The sequence below is a fragment of the Emys orbicularis genome, chromosome 4 (assembly GCF_028017835.1).
Source record: "Emys orbicularis isolate rEmyOrb1 chromosome 4, rEmyOrb1.hap1, whole genome shotgun sequence".
Lineage (NCBI taxonomy): Eukaryota > Metazoa > Chordata > Testudines > Emydidae > Emys > Emys orbicularis.
The window spans coordinates 152416299-152432520 of NC_088686.1; the positions used below are offsets into that span (position 1 = coordinate 152416299).

Genomic DNA, 16222 nt, shown 5'->3' on the forward strand with positions numbered 1-16222 from the left:
CCTTCTCTGGTCACTCAGGGAACAGAAAACTACTCATCCAGTGACCAGTATATTTTCCCTCTACCAGACTCCTGTACCCCACTGGTCTGGGTCTGTCACACCAGTTATATCCCACCACCTTAATTGGTTTACACCCAACAAAATTAATTATACAGAAGACAGAAACAATCACAGAACCAAACAGCGATTACACAGACAAATAATAGGGAAGTGATAGAACAACACAGAAATGAGGATTTCACACCCCAGCTATTGATGAGTTCTTGTCAGACAGGATGCTATCAAACTAAGTGTTTTTTAAATCTTCTAGGCTCTTCCCTTTCTCTGGAGGTGAAAAATTGGATCACCTTTTTAACAGCCCAAAACTGCCTTATTTCAGTGTGACTGGTGAGGACGTGACCGTTTGCTTCCCAGCTTATGGCTGCCTTTGCTGTTTAGCCAAAGGCCTTAGCCTAAGAACAGGGCCTCAGACTGTCATGGTGAGAGAAGGCCCAGACACAGGCAGACTGTGATTTTGATTCTTGTTTTGTTCCTCTATAACTAGCTAAGTGATAAGAATACACCTACATTCTTAAAGTCTAGGCCTTTGCTTACAGGCCTGAATATCTATATCCTAATACTCCACCCCTTTTTTTTTCTTTTTCTTTTGGGATCCTTCTGCCCAGGTATCCCTGGAAAAGCATAGGACATATGGCAACACATTTTTTGTTAGGGCCAGGCATTAAGGTGGAAGGTGTTGATATTTTATTTGTTTTACTGCCTCTTTGTGTAGTATAGTGCCCTGCACCTTCTCTCCTACGGGCGTACCACATCTGTTTTAATTAGTGTTTCAGACTTCCCATTATAGCGGGCCCGAGAAGGTTGGATTCCGATTGCTTGTCCCGGCCGGGGAGCCTGTCCTAGCAGCGGCCGCAACCCGCGTGGGGACAGTTTGGGTTTCAGGCCCTGGCGGAGCCCAGCGTGCAGACTCGGTGCGGGGAATCGGGGCAGAGGCAGCCCCCTGTGTCTGGGGATGGAGGGGCCGGGCTATGGCAGGGTGCGGGGTCTCCTTGTTCAATGCGTTTCCCTCCCTCTCTAGGTCTCCACCATGAGCGAGATGAAGAGCTACTCACAGGCTGTCACTGGAGTGCGTGTGTAACCCCTACTCTCCTCTCAGGTCTGGGGGGGGGGGTAGCCCCACAGAACTGCTCTGGGATGGGAGTGGCCAGTTTGAGGGAACCATGGGGTGTGAGGTTGGTGCGCTTACGTGAGTCTAAATCACTAGCTGGTGCTGCATGGTGGGTGAGCTCTCGTGCACCTTGGCCTGGCCCCGCCCCGCCCCTGGTGCTCTGCCCAGCTGGCCCCCTCCCCTTGGGCATGTTGTGCCCACTGCCCTACCCGTCCAGCCCATATCTGTCCTGAGCCTGGTCTCTCTGGTGACCTGGGAAGGGAAGGACAAAGACCTCCTTGCCCAGAAGAAAGTCAGTGAGTGCCAGTGAGATCCCTCTGTGGGCAGGGCCCCGCTGAGACACCCTCCCTCTCCATTCCTTGTGCTCCTGTGGCTGGGGGCTCCGTGCGGGGCTGCGGAGCCAGCGCCCCGCCCTGCTAACTGTGGCCCATCTCTCGTGCCTGCAGTTCTTTGCCAGTATGCTGACGTACCCCTTTGTGTTCGTCTCTGACTGTGGGTGAGTGCCCTGCACGCCGTCCCGAGCCAGCTGCAGCCTCCCCCTGCAACGCAAGGGCGTCTGCCCCACCTCTGAGGAGCAGGGGACGCAGCGGCTCCTGTTCAGGAAGCAGGGAGATGCAGCATCTCCCCCCCACATCCTATAGGGTTTGCTCTGGGATGACGATGTTCCGGCCTCTAAGGGGCTAGGTAGAAACCCTTCAGGGGGGAGCGGAGCTGCTGTCATTGGCTGCTGATGTGGAATGTGAACAGCTGGCACCGGCAGGCGAGAGCGCTCTGCCCTGCCCAGACATGGCACCGGGTGGGTGGCCGGGGACGCTGAAGGCTGGCACATTCAGATAAAAGGAGGTGGCTTTTCCCCCAATGTGTGAGGGGCCTGTGGAACTCACTGCCACAGGAGGGAGCTGAGGGGGGTTCAAAGAGGGACTGGACCGTTTGAGGGAGAGCACGGTTAGCCAGAGTTGAGGGGTGCTGAACCTGCTTTGGGCTAGAGCCCGTCCCCCAGGGCTCGTCTACACAGGGAAGCTAAGCTGGAGCGGTGAGTGAAAGTGGCAAAAGCCCCCATGTGGCCACGGTCAGACTGGGATATCGGCGCATACACGGGTCTGGGAAGGGAAAGGAGCCGAGCCAGGGAGAGGCACCGTCCCCCAGGGTAGCTGCAGCCCTGCTGGGGCTGGCGCTGGGAACAAATCACCCCCCACCCGCAGTCACCCCCGGTGAAACACCTCTGGGGCTAGCGACTGGGCGGCAGGGTGGGATGGGGGGGACAGATCATCCCCTCCCTGCTGCAGCTGGCAGAGCCGCGATCCTGGGCTCCGGCCCCATCTGTCCCCCCTCCCAGCCTGACATGGAGCTAGTCCTGGCTGTGCTCGCAGCTCGCCCCCTGCCCCTCGCGCAGGCTCCTGTGGCTCCCCTCTTCCCCAGACGCTTGGCAGCCTCTTGGGCTCCCTGGCCCTGCAGTGCCTCCCGTCCCATGTCACGCTTGGCAGGAGCAAAATCACAGGTTGCAGCCTCCCAGAATAGACCCGGGCCTGTTCGGATGTGAGAGCCGGTCCCTGCCCGCCCTGCAGTACAGCTGGGACTTAGTGGGGGGGGGGAGTTCTGCCCTCCTGAATCAGCCCTCCCCACCCCCTCGGGAGTATTGCCCTTGGCCATCTCACTAGGGAGCATCAGCTCTGTCCCCAGGAGAAAGGCTGCTCCCCTGGTGCCCGACTGCCCCGCTGTAGTGTTGGGGGCAGGGGCAGGAAGCTCTGGCCATGGGGGAAAGGACAGGGGGCAGCTGGGGATCCTGGGACCTGACTGAGCTGCCTGGCTCAGGCCCCGTTAAAGCGACGTAGCCCAGAAGGGCTCAGACAGGAAGTGGTGCTGGGGAGGCCAGGGAGGTTCTGGGAATAGGCTACGGTGGCTGGCTCACTGCTACTTCCTCCCCCCTCTCCTCTCTTGCAGGCTGGCTGGTGGCCTCCCCCCCTACGCACCCAACTACTCCTCTTGGTTAGACTGCTGGAGCCAGCTGCTCAAGGAGGTGGTCAAAAAAGCAAACAGGATGTTAGGAATCATTAAAAAGAGAATAAGACGGAGAATATATTATTGCCCTTATATAAATCGATGGTACGTCCACATCTTGAATACTGCGTACAGATGTGGTCTCCCCATCTCAAAAAAGATATACAGGCACTAGAAAAGGGTTTAAAAGAGAACTGGATAAGTTCATGGAGGTTAAGTCCATTAATGGCTATTGGCCAGGATGGGTAAGGAATGGTGTGCCTAGACTCTGTTTGTCAGAGGGTGGAGATGGATGGCAGGAGAGAGATCACTTGATCATTACCTGTTAGGTTCACTCCCTCTGGGGCACCTGGCATTGGCCACTGTCGGTAGACAGGATACTGGGCTAGATGGACCTTTGGTCTGACCCAGTACGGCCATTCTTATGTTCTTATGAGTAACATGCCAGCCTCGCCCCAGCCCCATAGCGCAGCGACGCCGTGTGTGGGGCAGTCGTGCCTGGCACTCATCTCAGGGTGGGGGTTATAAAAGGGCTGGGAAGCGCTGGCCCTGTGTGTGGGTAGGAGGCTGGTGGTGCGGAAGGGCTAGGCAGACTGGGGCCTGGGTGACAGGCAGAGGGAAGCTGCGCAGGGCAGGGTAGGGCAGGGCAGGGCACCCTGAAAGCCGTCTCCTCTCCTCTCCGTGCAGGGGAACATGAGCCGAGGCAAAAGCCTGTTTTTCCGGAAGGTGCCTGAAGGGAAGCTGTATGTGTGGGAGGAGTAGCGGTTCCGCTGAGGCCGGAGCTGGGCCAGAGGCTGGGCCAGATGCACTGAATGATGGGAGAGTGGTGATTTCTATACAGTTTTTAAAATAATGATTCAATCTTGGGAAACGGAGACTGTGTGCAAGTCTGAGAGTCAAAGTTATGGGGAAACGCAGGCCGGCTGGCTGGGGGTGGGGGCACTGCTCTGGGGGGCCAGTTCTCTGGCCGGCGGGGAGGGTGCTGTGCCCTGGTGGGACTGTGCCCTGGCTGGGGGCAGGGCTGGCTCTACCCCGGGTCTGCCTGCAGATGTGCCCCCCCTTCTCTGCTGTCGGTTCTGGCTGTGAAGGAGACACCCCACACTGGCCGGGTGCCCCCGGCTGGGACCCACAGCGCTGCTCCCGGTCGTGGCTCCCCAGGATCAGTGCTAAGCCCCAGCTTTTAAACCACTCCTTGGAGGAACCCTGTGACGTGCCAGCCCCCCAAGGGGTCTCTCTTCCTCCAGGGCCGAGCACACGGCTCCAGCCCCCCTGCTTCACCACGTCCCACTGAGCCAGACCCCTGGAGAGACCTGGCTGCTCTTTGGGGACCAGTGTCCCCAGCCAGTGTTTGCAGTGACATCCCAAAGCCTTTTCCACACAGCACACGGTTTATTGGTCCCCGGGAACCCGGCCTGGGAGGTCCCTGGGGCAGCAGAGAGAAGTGAAGGTGAAGACACAGGCCAGGGCCCCACCCAGCCAAGCTGCTGAAGAGCCAAACATGGATCCTGTCTCCATCTCTTTCAGTCCTAGCTGGGAGCTCCTGAGTCCCACCAAACGCCAGCTCCTCTTCTTTGTGGAGCCTCCGTTGATCTGGGTTGGTTTTGATCCTGAACGCCCAGTTCCTGACCCCCAGCCATGTGACACTCCCCCTCCTGTCCCTGCTTTGCCCCAGGAGAGGCTTTTTAACTCTTTGGCACCCACTGGGCAGACATGAATAGTACAGTGGGAAACTGAGGCACACAGGCATCAAAACTATTACAGAAAATTCACTCTTTGTCCCACCCCCTGATGCATGTCCCTGGGGCCTGCAAGGAGCCAGAGTGCCCCACCCCGTCTCCACACTGCTACTGACCTACCAGCAAGGGGGAGGAGAACCTGCCATGTCTGCTGCGTGTGGGGGGTCCTCTCCCCCAACCCAATGGCTCACTGGCTCTGCACCTGGGCCCAGCTACACGGGGAGGAGCAGCCTGTGCACTGAGCCTGGCAGGGGGCAAGTCAGTCCCAAGTCACCTGTCCAGGGCCGAGGACGTCCATTCTGGGGGGAAGGGAGAAGAGCGCATGCTCCTTTCTGTGTTCCGGCCCAGCAGGGCTCTACGATGGGGTCCTATGGCCACTCCCCTCCCACGTGTAGTGCACCATCATCAACACAAGCCCTGGATTGGCTTTCCAGCTGCCTGCTGACCCTGGAGCAGCCGTGCAAGGCCAGCACCTGTTCCCTATCACCACAGGGGAGGTAAGGGGTGGGCCACAGCTGGGACATGTGGTTGGAGCCCAAGGGAGCTTGCACCAAAGCTCTGGCAAGACCAGGCGCAGCTCCTGGAAAGGGGACCCCCCACCACCACAGCCCCAGCCGAGCAACAAACTGCCTGGGGAAGGGAGCGGGGGAGCGCCCCCTGCTGAGCCCACAGCACAGGGCACGGGGGCAGGACTGTGAGTGGAGAGCGCCCCCTGCTGAGCCCTCACCCTGCTCTCTTTGGGGCCAGCACTGACTGCCGGGGAGAGTGCCCCCTACTGAGCCTCTGCCCTGCTCCAGGGGATAATGGAGCATGAGATAGTCTCCTCTACTAGGCCCCGGCTTCCCAAGGGCTGACAGCTGAGCTCCCTTGGTGGCTGGTCAATGTGTATCCTTTTCGGGGGTGGAAGGTCCCTGGGCATGGCTGGGCTGTGTCCCCATCTCCTCCCCTCCCCCAGGGCTATGTACTGCTGGAGCGTGGCTGTCCCCCAGAGCTGGGTGCAGGGCCCTAGGCCGTGTCCCCTTCTCCTCCTCTCCTCTCCCCCCATGCTATGTGCTATTGGGCGTGTCGCCGTTCCCCAGAGCTTGGCGCAGGGTCCTGGGCCGAGTCCCGGGCACTGGCTGGCTGGGACTGGGTGAACCCAGGCCTCACCACCAGCCGGGAGAACACCCCAGGCAGGATGCGGAAGCCGAGCCGTTGCAGGATGTGCAGTGAAGGCTCGTTGTGGGGCAGCACTCGGGTGTATACAGGGAAGCCGCGGGCATGCAACTGTGCCGCCAGCATCCCCACCACGAGCTTCATGTGGTGCTGGCCGTGATGCTCCGGGAGGGTGTAACCGTGCGTCAGGGCAACCAGCTGGTCGGTGAGGGACCAGGAGATGGGGGTCCCCTCAGGGGCCAGCAGGCAGGCATTGGGGAAGTGGCGGATCAGGAGGCACAGGTACCGCAGGCTCCTGCTGTTCCCCCCAAAGTTCCAGGTGTCTCTGAGCAGCATGGCGTGGGTGGGGGACATGGGGGCCAGCCTGAGCCCCTTGTCAGGCCTGCAAGACAGGGCAGGGGGGAGAGAGACACAGGACGGGGTGGGGTGAGCACAGAGGGGGTTGACCTGGCAAGGGGAGGATGTCAGCGCATGGGGGGCAGGGGGAATAGAACCAGCAGGAGAAGGGGTAAGTCTAGGGGAGGGGAGCGGGGAGCAACCAAACATGGGAGGTGTGAACATAGGGGGATATTGACCCAGCTTCGGGCTTGGGGTGCAGTGAGCCCGGGGCTGGGAGGGTCGAACTGGTATAAGGGAATGAGCCCGGGGAGCAGAAATTGAGCTGGTATGACATGGCATAGGAGAGGAGCAGTGTCCGGCGGCGCCATCCTCTTCCCAGTTGTGGGGCTGAGATGGGCTGGACAGAAAATTGGAGGGGATGGGGGGTTGCCGAATCTCAAACTGGGGGGCATGGAATGTATCCTGAGGGGGAGGGCTGTGCCACCCAGCTCGGAAGGCAGCGCCATCGCCAGAAGCAGCCGAGACTGACGGGTGGCATGGTATGGCATTGCCATCCTTACTGCTGCGTAACGTTGGGCCTTTGCACTGGGAGGGGAGGCTATGGCAAATTCTGGGGTGGCTATAGCCCCCATATCGCTCCTCCCAGTGTCCCCCATGGAGGGGAGGGAGGCTGGAGGGGGAGTGACCTGGCACACGGAGAATGGGGGGAGGCTGAGAGAGGATAGACCTGGCGTGGGGGAGAAGGGGGAGCCCTGGGGGGACGGGATCAAGTCAGGCCCTGACACATGCGGGGAGGGGATCGACACACTCCCGCGGCCTCAGCACAGGGGCTGTCTGACAAGGCCCAGTCCAGCCCCAGCAGAGTCATCGGTGCCAATGGGCCTTGGCTAAGCTCAGCTCCCTGAGATGAAAGCACCAGGGCTCAGTGGGCAGCAAACCCCCTGCCTGGAGACCTACCCACTGACAGGAAAGGAGGGACCAGGGGGCTCTGTGCTTGGAGCCCCCCTCCCCTGAGAGGGGACAGCTCTGGGGTCAAGGACCCCTGGCTGCCCGTCCCAGGATACTGAAGGGTTACAGGCTGCCCCTCCCCCTGCTCTCCCCATCCTGGGACCAAGGAGGTTCCTTGGCCAGGCTGGGGTGCCCCTGCCCCCTGGCGAAGCTCTAGGGCTGACTCAGCCCTGCCCCGGAGCAGGATGGGAAATCCTTGGCAGCATGTGCCCAAGGCCTGGGGCTGTGTGTGGGGCCGTGGTGATGCCCTCACTCTGCCAGCACCGTTAGCCTGGGGAACTCATTGCCACCAGATCTAGGGCACAATGGAGGCCTCTGGCCTGGCACCCCGGGGTCCTTCCCTTCCCCCAGCCCCGCTCCCCCCTCCATCTAGCACAGGCTGGTTGTGTACATAGCCCCATTCTCTCTCACACACCCCATATCTCGGGGGCACCTACCGGTACTGGGGCATGGCAGGTGGGTCTGGGTGCAACAGCAGCCGGTGCGGATACGTCTCCATCTCAAGCCCCCTGGCCCTGGTGATGTCCCTGATGGTCTCGTATACCCCGTCCTGCAGCCCTGCAGGGACAGCCATGCGCTGTCAGCAGGGGCCCCTGAAAGGTGCCCATGGACATGGGGGGCCCAGCCCGGTAGGGGAGAGCAGCAGGGAGGGGCCAAGGGCCACTGTGAGCCGGCATGACCCAACTGGGGGTTCCCAAGCTCGGCGCATTCAGGATCCCAGGTCTGGATGGAGAAGGGGCCCAGGTGAGCTCCTCGGGGCTATTGGCCTGTGGGGGGGGGGGTAAGGGGCCCAGGCAGGCTCCTCAGGACTATTGGCCTGTGGGAGGGGGAGCGGTCCTGCCCCCCATGTGGCAGGTGCTGGACAGAGCGGGGCTGGAGGGGGTCACCCTGTATCTGGAAGGCCTGGCCCCAGTCCACGGTGCAGCTGTTCTCCAGCAGGGCCCGGCAGGCGCCCTCGTCCCGGTAGAAGGTCGTGTACAAGTTGGTGAAATAATCGCTTGGGTCCGCGCCACCTGCAGGGGGGACACTGTCTGTGGGTGAGCGCAGCCTCTGCCCTCCCCCCCATGACCCTCAGGGACGGCATCGGGGAAGCAGGGCACAGCGAGCCCCAAGTAAGAGTTTGAGGAGGGGGAAGGGATCCTGTGAACGGCGCAGGGAGGGGAACAGGGCAGAGATGGCATCAGGCGGGGGAGGGGAGCAGGGCAGAGATGGCATCAGGCAGGGGAGAGGAGTGGGGGAGTGATGGCGTCAGTCGGGGGAGGGGAGGGGAGTGGGGCAGCGATGGGGTCAGGCGGGGGAGGGGAGCGTGGCCGATGGGAGGGGACCAGCAAAGGCCGCACTTCTCTGCGTGGCCGGGTCAGGACCATTTTGAACTCTGGCCATGAATCCACCAGCACCTCCTGGCCAGCCGGGTTCCCGCGGTTCACATGCATCACAGCGCCGTAGACCTGCCAAGACACAGGGGTCAGAGTCCGGCGATGTCCCGGATTCCCAGGATCGATGCTGGGCCCCAGCTTTTACTCTGCCCCTTGGAGGAGCCCTCAAAGTGCCACCCCCCAGGGGCCCCACTCTTCCTGCAGGGCAGGCCACCGCCTCTGAGATGGAGCCTCTGGGCTCCAGCCCTCCTGCTCCACCCCGCGAGCTTTGCCCGGTGCCTCCCACTGAGCCAGACCCCGGGAGAGACCTGGCCGCTCTTGGGGGCTCCCACACCCCAGCCTGTGTTTGCAGTGACACCCGGCAGCATTGTCAAGCCAGGCCAGTTTATGAGTCACGGAGCGGCCTTAGGTCAGCAGAGAGAACTGGGGGTAAAGCAGTGTCCATTGCGGTCAGCCAGGGCCCAGCCAAGCTGGACTGAAAGTCCCTTTCCAGGCTGTCTCTGTCTCCGTCTGACCTCCTTGGCCAGCTCCAGGTGAGAGCCTCCATCTTTGTCCAGCACCCCCCACCTCCCAGTCCTGTGCTCTCGAGCTGGGATCTCTGCTCAGCCTCCCGGCTGAGAGGCGGGGAAATCCAGGAGTCAGCAGCGCTTGCCTTGTCTCTCTGGCCCCCTTGGGGATCTGGGTTGAGTTCAACAAGTTCCTTAAGGACCCTTTATTCCACCCTCACAGGGAGGTGACACCCACTCCTATGTCTCTTAGCCTGCCCTGAGCGTAAACTTAATCCTCACCCTCGCCCCCGCAACTGGGTAGCCATGCAACACATAGGGGGAAACTGAGGCACACATAGTGTTGTAAAAATATTACAGAAAAATCCTACTTTATTTCATCTCTTCACTGGGCAGGGTCACTTAAACTAGTGACTGTCCCGGTGAAGTTCGAACCCCCAAATGCTATCCATAGAAGCCACAGCATCTTCCCCATCCCTGTCCTACCAGGCACGGTCAGCATGCTCACAGCTGGCTCGACTCAAACTCACCCTTTCCAATACCCAGCTCAGAGCAGTCTCACATCCACCCTTAGGGCAAGTCTGTTCACTGATACTAGCAGGGGGCAGGGGGGAGTTTTCATGCAGCCTCAACACCCTTTTGCTCCCCCCCCCAAACCTTTGGGTTTGAAACTGGGATGGGATCCAGCCATTGCATTTCCCCACCCCCATCTGCCAGGGAGGGAGGAGGGTCGTGACCCCCTCTTCCTCCATGTGTCGGCCATCTTGGCTGCACCCTGGGGTGTCCTGACCCCTCGGCTGGGGTAGGAAGTGACCCCTTGAGCATTTGGGGGATCGGTGTAGGTGTGTCCCCCTGCGAGGCTGGTCTTAGCCCAGCCATGTCTCTGGGGTGCTGGTGTCCCAGGGTCTGGTGATGCAGGGGGCTCCCCTACGCTGGTTGTCCCAACCCCAGGGCTGTGTGTATGCCAGGAATCCATTTCCCCTCCTGGGGTTAACCTGTTGCCCTCACCCCAGGCCAGGACCCCCCTGCTGGCGATTCCGGGTCTTAACCTTGGCCATGCCCTGCCCGTGTCTGCCCATACTCAGCTGGGGGCTCAGCTCCCACCAGGTTCCGCTCTGACTCTGTTTCCCCAGGGAGAGCAGGCTGTGAGCTGGCTCCCTTGGCCACAGCCTCAGGGAACTTCTGCCGGAGCCCGTGTGACTCACATGTTCCGTGTGGAGATTGGGGGGGGGCGGTTCCCCTGCCCCACTCAAATACAGGGGTCAACTTCCAGCCAGACAGGTGTCCTGAGCTCAACAGCCTTTCCTTAGTGTTACAGGCAAGGGGGGGAAAACCCTGCTCCCTGACGGCCGAGCTATTCGCCTTTTCACTGACACCTCCAGTCTGAACCTCTGGCTCCTGGGGTTCAAACCCTTGCCTGGGGCAGGATCAGGGACTGGATTTTTTCTTAATGTAAGGGGACTGTTGCCCCCTTACTAACATTCAGTGGGGGTGTTTTGATTGACTAGCTCCCAGCACTAAAAGGGGAAGGGTCGATGGGAAATCAGGAGCCTGAGACTGACAGTCCCCAGGAACAATGGGGAGAGGCCAATGCTCCAGATCAGCCTGATTGACAGGGCGGGCAGGCTTATCAGGGAGTCAGGAGGCCAGGGGAGTCCCGTCCTCCGTATGTGAGCTGGAATGGCCTGAGTTAGACAGAGTGGGGCAGAGCTAAGGAGAGAGCAGGGGCCCAAGCTAAGCTGCTGGAAGCAGAGCTGCAGCCGTCAGAGTGATGAACCACTCCTGTGTTTTGCAAAGGCTGCCGGGGTCTCTGCCAACACACACCGCAGGGGCCCGGTCCAAGCCTCCCGCAGGCATCTCACTCGGCTGCATTCGCTGCAGGGAGCCACGGAGAGAGATGGGAGGGCTGGTGTCAAAGGCCCAGTGGTGGAGGTCACGGGCCTGCCCCTGTGGAGCTGTGTGCAGCCTCGGGCCCCGGCCCACTACAGGGGTCACTCCCAGGGGACTGGTGACAGGCTGGGGTACAGCACATCCCCTGTGGATCTATAAGAGCCTGCCCGGCCCCTGAACTGCTGCCCCCCGACCTGGAGAAAGGGTCTGCCCCCCAAACTGCTACCCCCTGACCAGGTGGAGGGGCCAGCCCTCCATGTAAGCCCAACCCAGGGGATTGCACCCCAGCCCAATATGTGCCCCATCACCCAGGGGGCTCTGAGGGACTTTCCCCTGCTCTCTGCCCAGCCCGAGGGTGGGAGCGTTTGGCCCTGCGGGGGCGGGCGAGTCCTGGTCACCAGCAGCGTGTCAGGCAGGCCCCTCCGTAGCATCCCCTCCAGCAGCCTCAGCTTGGAGGAACAGCTCAGGATCAGCATCGCTGACCGGGATGGGCCTTCACAGCTTCCAGCGGGACCATGTGAGGGACGCCTGCGGGGACAGGAGACCCATCAGTTCCCTGTGACTGTCTCCCAAGCCCAGAGACAAGCTGCCAGCTCCCAGCCCTGCCAAAATAGCAAACACTGTGTAGACCCCACAAGAGCTCACCAGTCTATGTGTAAGCGGGGGAATGGTCCCGCTATTGTGGGGAACTTTCCTGGCTTCTGCATTACCCCGGTGAAGTGGGCTAACGAAAGGATCCGAGTCCTCGCTCCCACTTCCTTTACCCAGAGGCCTCCCTGCCCTTGAGGACTCCCCTTCCACTCTCCTGTCTGGCAGAGTCCTCGTAAACCCCGACAAGGCTGGGCCCAGGATTCCTGGGGGGCTTGACCCCCAACCCTGCTGTGGTCACCTAGGACAGGGGCTAGGGTGTCCCCACTCCGGGGTACTCTCTTTGCACTGGGCACCTCCCTGACCCACTGATCATTTTATACAATTTAAAGCAAATACAAGTTATTTAATTAACAATTACTTTTTAAAAAAGAATAAAGGAAAAATGGAAAAGGTTAAAGGAAACACATCACCCTGCTCTGAGGCAGGGAATATCACAAGCAGTGTCTCTGGAACGTCAGGGCAGTTCACAGTCTGTTCCTTGTAGGTCCCGGGCCTCCTTCTCAGGCCCTGGCTGTGCTGCAGGGACGCTGTGGGTTGGACACTTGCTCTGGCGGTGGCCACACGCTCTCAGGCTCTAGGTGGCAGGACCCTTCTTCCCAGCGTCGCCCCCGCCCTGTCAGGGTTACGATCCCCCTCCAAGTCTGGCCTGCAAGGCCTCTTGGCTGAGGCGTCTCCCTGCGCTGGGCCCACTGCCAGGGTCCCCCTCACTCTCTCCAGCTGCTCACCGCACCCAGCTCCGGACTGCTCCAGCCCCAGCTCCAGCTCCACTCTGCCTCAGCACGGCTGCTGCTGCTGCTCTGCCTCCAGCTCCCTGGGCTGCTTCTCTGGCCCCTCTGGCTCTGGTTGCTGCAGCTCTCCTCCCAGGGCAGGTCTGCTCTGCAGGCTGCTTCTGTAACTCTGCTTTGGGGCTGCAGCTCTGCTCCCAGCAACTTAGCTCAGGCCCCTGCTCTCTCCTGGCTGTGCTCTGGCTTTGGGGCTGCAGCTCTGCTCCCAGCAACTTAGCTCAGGCCCCTGCTCTCTCCTGGCTGTGCTCTGGCTTTGAGGCTGCAGCTCTGCTCCCAGCTCAGGATCTGCTCTCCCTGGGCTTTGTCTCTGGCTCTGTGGCTGCACCTCTGGCCCCTCTGGATCTGGCACGGTTCTGCTCTCCAGCTCAGCTTGGGCCCCTGCTTTCTCCTTAGCTCGGCCCCACTCAGTCTGACCCAGGCAATTCCAGCTCACACGGAGGACGGGACCTCCCTGGCCTCCTGACCCTCTGATTAGCCTGGCCGCCCTGTCCATCAGGCTGATCTGGAGCATTGGCCTCTCCCCATTGTTCCTGGGGACTGTCAGTCTCAGGCTCCTGATTTGCCATCGACCCTTCCCCTTTTAGTACTGGGAGCAAGCCAATCAAAACACCCCCACTGAATGTTAGTAAGGGGGCAACAGTCCCCTTACATTCCCCCTTGCTAAAATACTGCCACATCCACCATATTCACACCGGTACATCCGGGCCCCATAGTAACAACATATACCCACATCATTTTATATTAACAACCCATTAACAATTATTAAAAGAACACCTAACATATTTAACATTCCACATCTACTTCTTAATACCATACATAACAATATTCATTAAAACACTACATAGAACCAATAACATAATTATCTCTAAATCTAACAGGAAGTACACCCTTATTAGCCCTCTGCGACCTTCTTAAGACTGGTGGTTCGTTACCCATATTTTCTATTTCCCTATCCTCAGGTAATACTGGGTCAGTTTGAAGGATCTGGCCATTCTCGTTAGGGTTTGGGTTTGCCCCACTTTGTCCCCCTCTGTATTCGGTTTGTGGGACTAGAACCATGTCCCAATTGGTTTCAGCCTCCTCGGGGTGTACTGATCTACGCCTCCTATGGTCCCTATCTGGACTAAGAGTGCAATGTTTCAACTGGTCCCTATGTACTACTCTCTCAGGACCCCCTCGTTCAGGCCGGATGGTGTAAACTGGTAGCTCGGGATTGTTGTGAGCGACTACAATGTGGGGATTTGACTCCCATTTGTCCTGTATTTTATTACGCCCCCGGTGTCTATGGTTACGAACTAGTACACGGTCACCAGGCCTGATGAGAGCCCCACTGGACTTGCGATCATAAGTCCTTTTCCTACTTCGGGCTGTGTCTTTAGTTGTATTGAAAGCAACGTCACAGGCTATCTTCAGCCTGTCATGGTGACCTTTGACCCAGTCATCCAAATTGGTCACCTCATCCTCCTCAGGGCCCTCTCTGTCCAGAATATCCAATGGCAACCTGGGATCCCTCCCAAACATGAGATAAAAAGGAGCGTAACCTGTCGACGAATGGACATGGCTGTTATAGGCCAACACCAGCTCAGGGAGATGTTCCTGCCAGGCTCGCTTCTTTTCTGGCGGGAGCGTTCTTAGCATGTCATGCATTGTCCGGTTAAATCTCTCGCACTGAGCGTTTCCTTGCGGGTGATAGGGTGTTGTTCGGCTTTTGGCTATGCCATACAGTTTACACAATTCAGATATCACCTCTGATTCAAAATTCCTCCCCTGATCCGAGTGTAACCGTGCCGGACAACCATAGTACACAAACCAGTGTTTTATGAGGGCTTCAGCTGTTGTCCGCGCTGTCTGGTTTCTAGTTGGAACTGCAACAGTGAATCGGGTGAACATGTCCGTGAGAACCAGTATGTTCTCATACCCCTCTGAAGATCTCTCTAGCCGTGTGTAATCCATCGCTAGGACCTCCATTGGGGCAGTCACATTAGTACAGGTCAAAGGGGCTCGGTTGGGAGGAAACACATCCTTGGCTAAGGCACACCGTTTGCACTGACGGATCCACACTTGCACGTCGCTACCCATCGTGGGCCAGTAATAGTTTCTCCTCATTACCTCCAGAGTGCTCCTGTCTCCAAAATGCCCCCCATGATCATGCCTGGCTTCATAAACTTGACGGCGGAGTGACACAGGCACCACTAACTGCCACACTTCTTCACCATCTCGGGGATGATATGTTACCCGGAACAGCACTCCACGATGTAATCTAAGTCGTTCCCACTGTCTGGCTAGCTTCTTAGACTGGGGGTATCTGGCCCCAAATCTCCGGTCTGGCCTCGTTCGGCTCATGACTGCCACTAAGACAGGTCCAACATCACCTTCTCGTTGCAGAGTTTGAATCTCCTCCCATGAGTACCCCGAGATTATTGCGCTCTCCCCTTTTACCAGGTTTTGTACTGCATCCTTTACCGTCACTTCGTCTTCGGGCTTTGGATTCTCTAGCCACAAACACGTACGCACGACATCTGCAGGAATGACTAGGAAGTCTTTCTCCAGATCCTCGCCCTCTTCTGATTCCTCCTCCAGAGGCAATCTAGACAGGGTGTCAGCATTGATGTTCTGCCTTCCAGGTTTATACTGTACTTCAAAAGTGAACTCAGCGAGTTGGGCCACCCAGCGGTGTTCAATTGCACCTAAATTAGCCGTTGCGAGGTATCGGAGTGGATTGTGGTCTGAGATCACCGTGAATTTAGAGTACACTAAATAATCCTTAAATTTTTCAGTGATAGCCCACTTCAAGGCCAACAGTTCTAGTTTAAAAGCACTGTAGTTTTTGTCATTTCTTTCTGACCTCCTCAGCCCTCGGCTCGCATATGCGATCACACGCTCGGCCCCCTCTTGCTTCTGGCTGAGCACCGCACCTAGGCCGTGCAGGCTCCCGTCCGTTGTCACTATAAATGGCAGGCTAAAGTCAGGATATGCAAGCACAGGTGGTGACATCAGCCGATGTCTTAGTTTGTCAAAAGCTGTCTGACAGGCATCATCCCACACAAAACATTGGTCCCTTCCCTTCCTTTGGGCAGGTTGGCCCACTAGTCCATATAGCGGTGCAGCAATGTGCGCGAACTTTGGAACAAATCGTCTGTAATAGCTCATGAAACCTAGAGCCTGCCGCACTTGCTTGGCATTCTTGGGGACCGGCCAATTTTCCAGCGCCCTGGTCTTCTCTTCATCTACCTGGATTCCATCCTTTGAAATCACATGGCCCAAGAATTTGACTTTTTCACGTAGGAGGTAGCACTTACTCGGCTTCAGCTTCAATCCATGTTCCTTCAATCGTGTGAAAACCAAGTCCAATTTTTCCATATGACTCTCAAAATCCTTGGAAAACACAATAACATCGTCCAGGTATATCAGCAAAATGTCTAAGATATAGTCTCCTAACACCCCCTCCATTAGTCTCTGGAACGTAGCAGGTGCATTACACAAGCCGAATGGCATACGTGTCCATTCAAACAGCCCAAACGGAGTCGTCACTGCTGTCTTTTCCCGGTCTCGTTCTTCCACTGCAACCTGGAAATAACCAGAAGTTAAATCGAGGGTTGAAAACACTCTT

At 58.4% G+C, this 16222-nt stretch overlaps 1 protein-coding gene across 1 annotated transcript in view; it reads right to left on the bottom strand.

Annotated features, from left to right (window-relative positions):
* Positions 1-5955: 5955 nt before the first annotated feature.
* LOC135877922 (glycine N-acyltransferase-like protein 3) overlaps positions 5956-16222 on the bottom strand; it is a 30204-nt gene continuing 19937 nt past the window's right edge. The window contains exons 2-6 of the mRNA XM_065403446.1: positions 11575-11704; positions 8743-8852; positions 8292-8416; positions 7842-7962; positions 5956-6439 (exon numbers count right to left, since the gene is read on the bottom strand). Of these exons, the coding sequence (XP_065259518.1) occupies positions 5956-6439; positions 7842-7962; positions 8292-8416; positions 8743-8852; positions 11575-11704 (970 nt within the window). The remainder of the gene's footprint in view (positions 6440-7841; positions 7963-8291; positions 8417-8742; positions 8853-11574; positions 11705-16222) is intronic.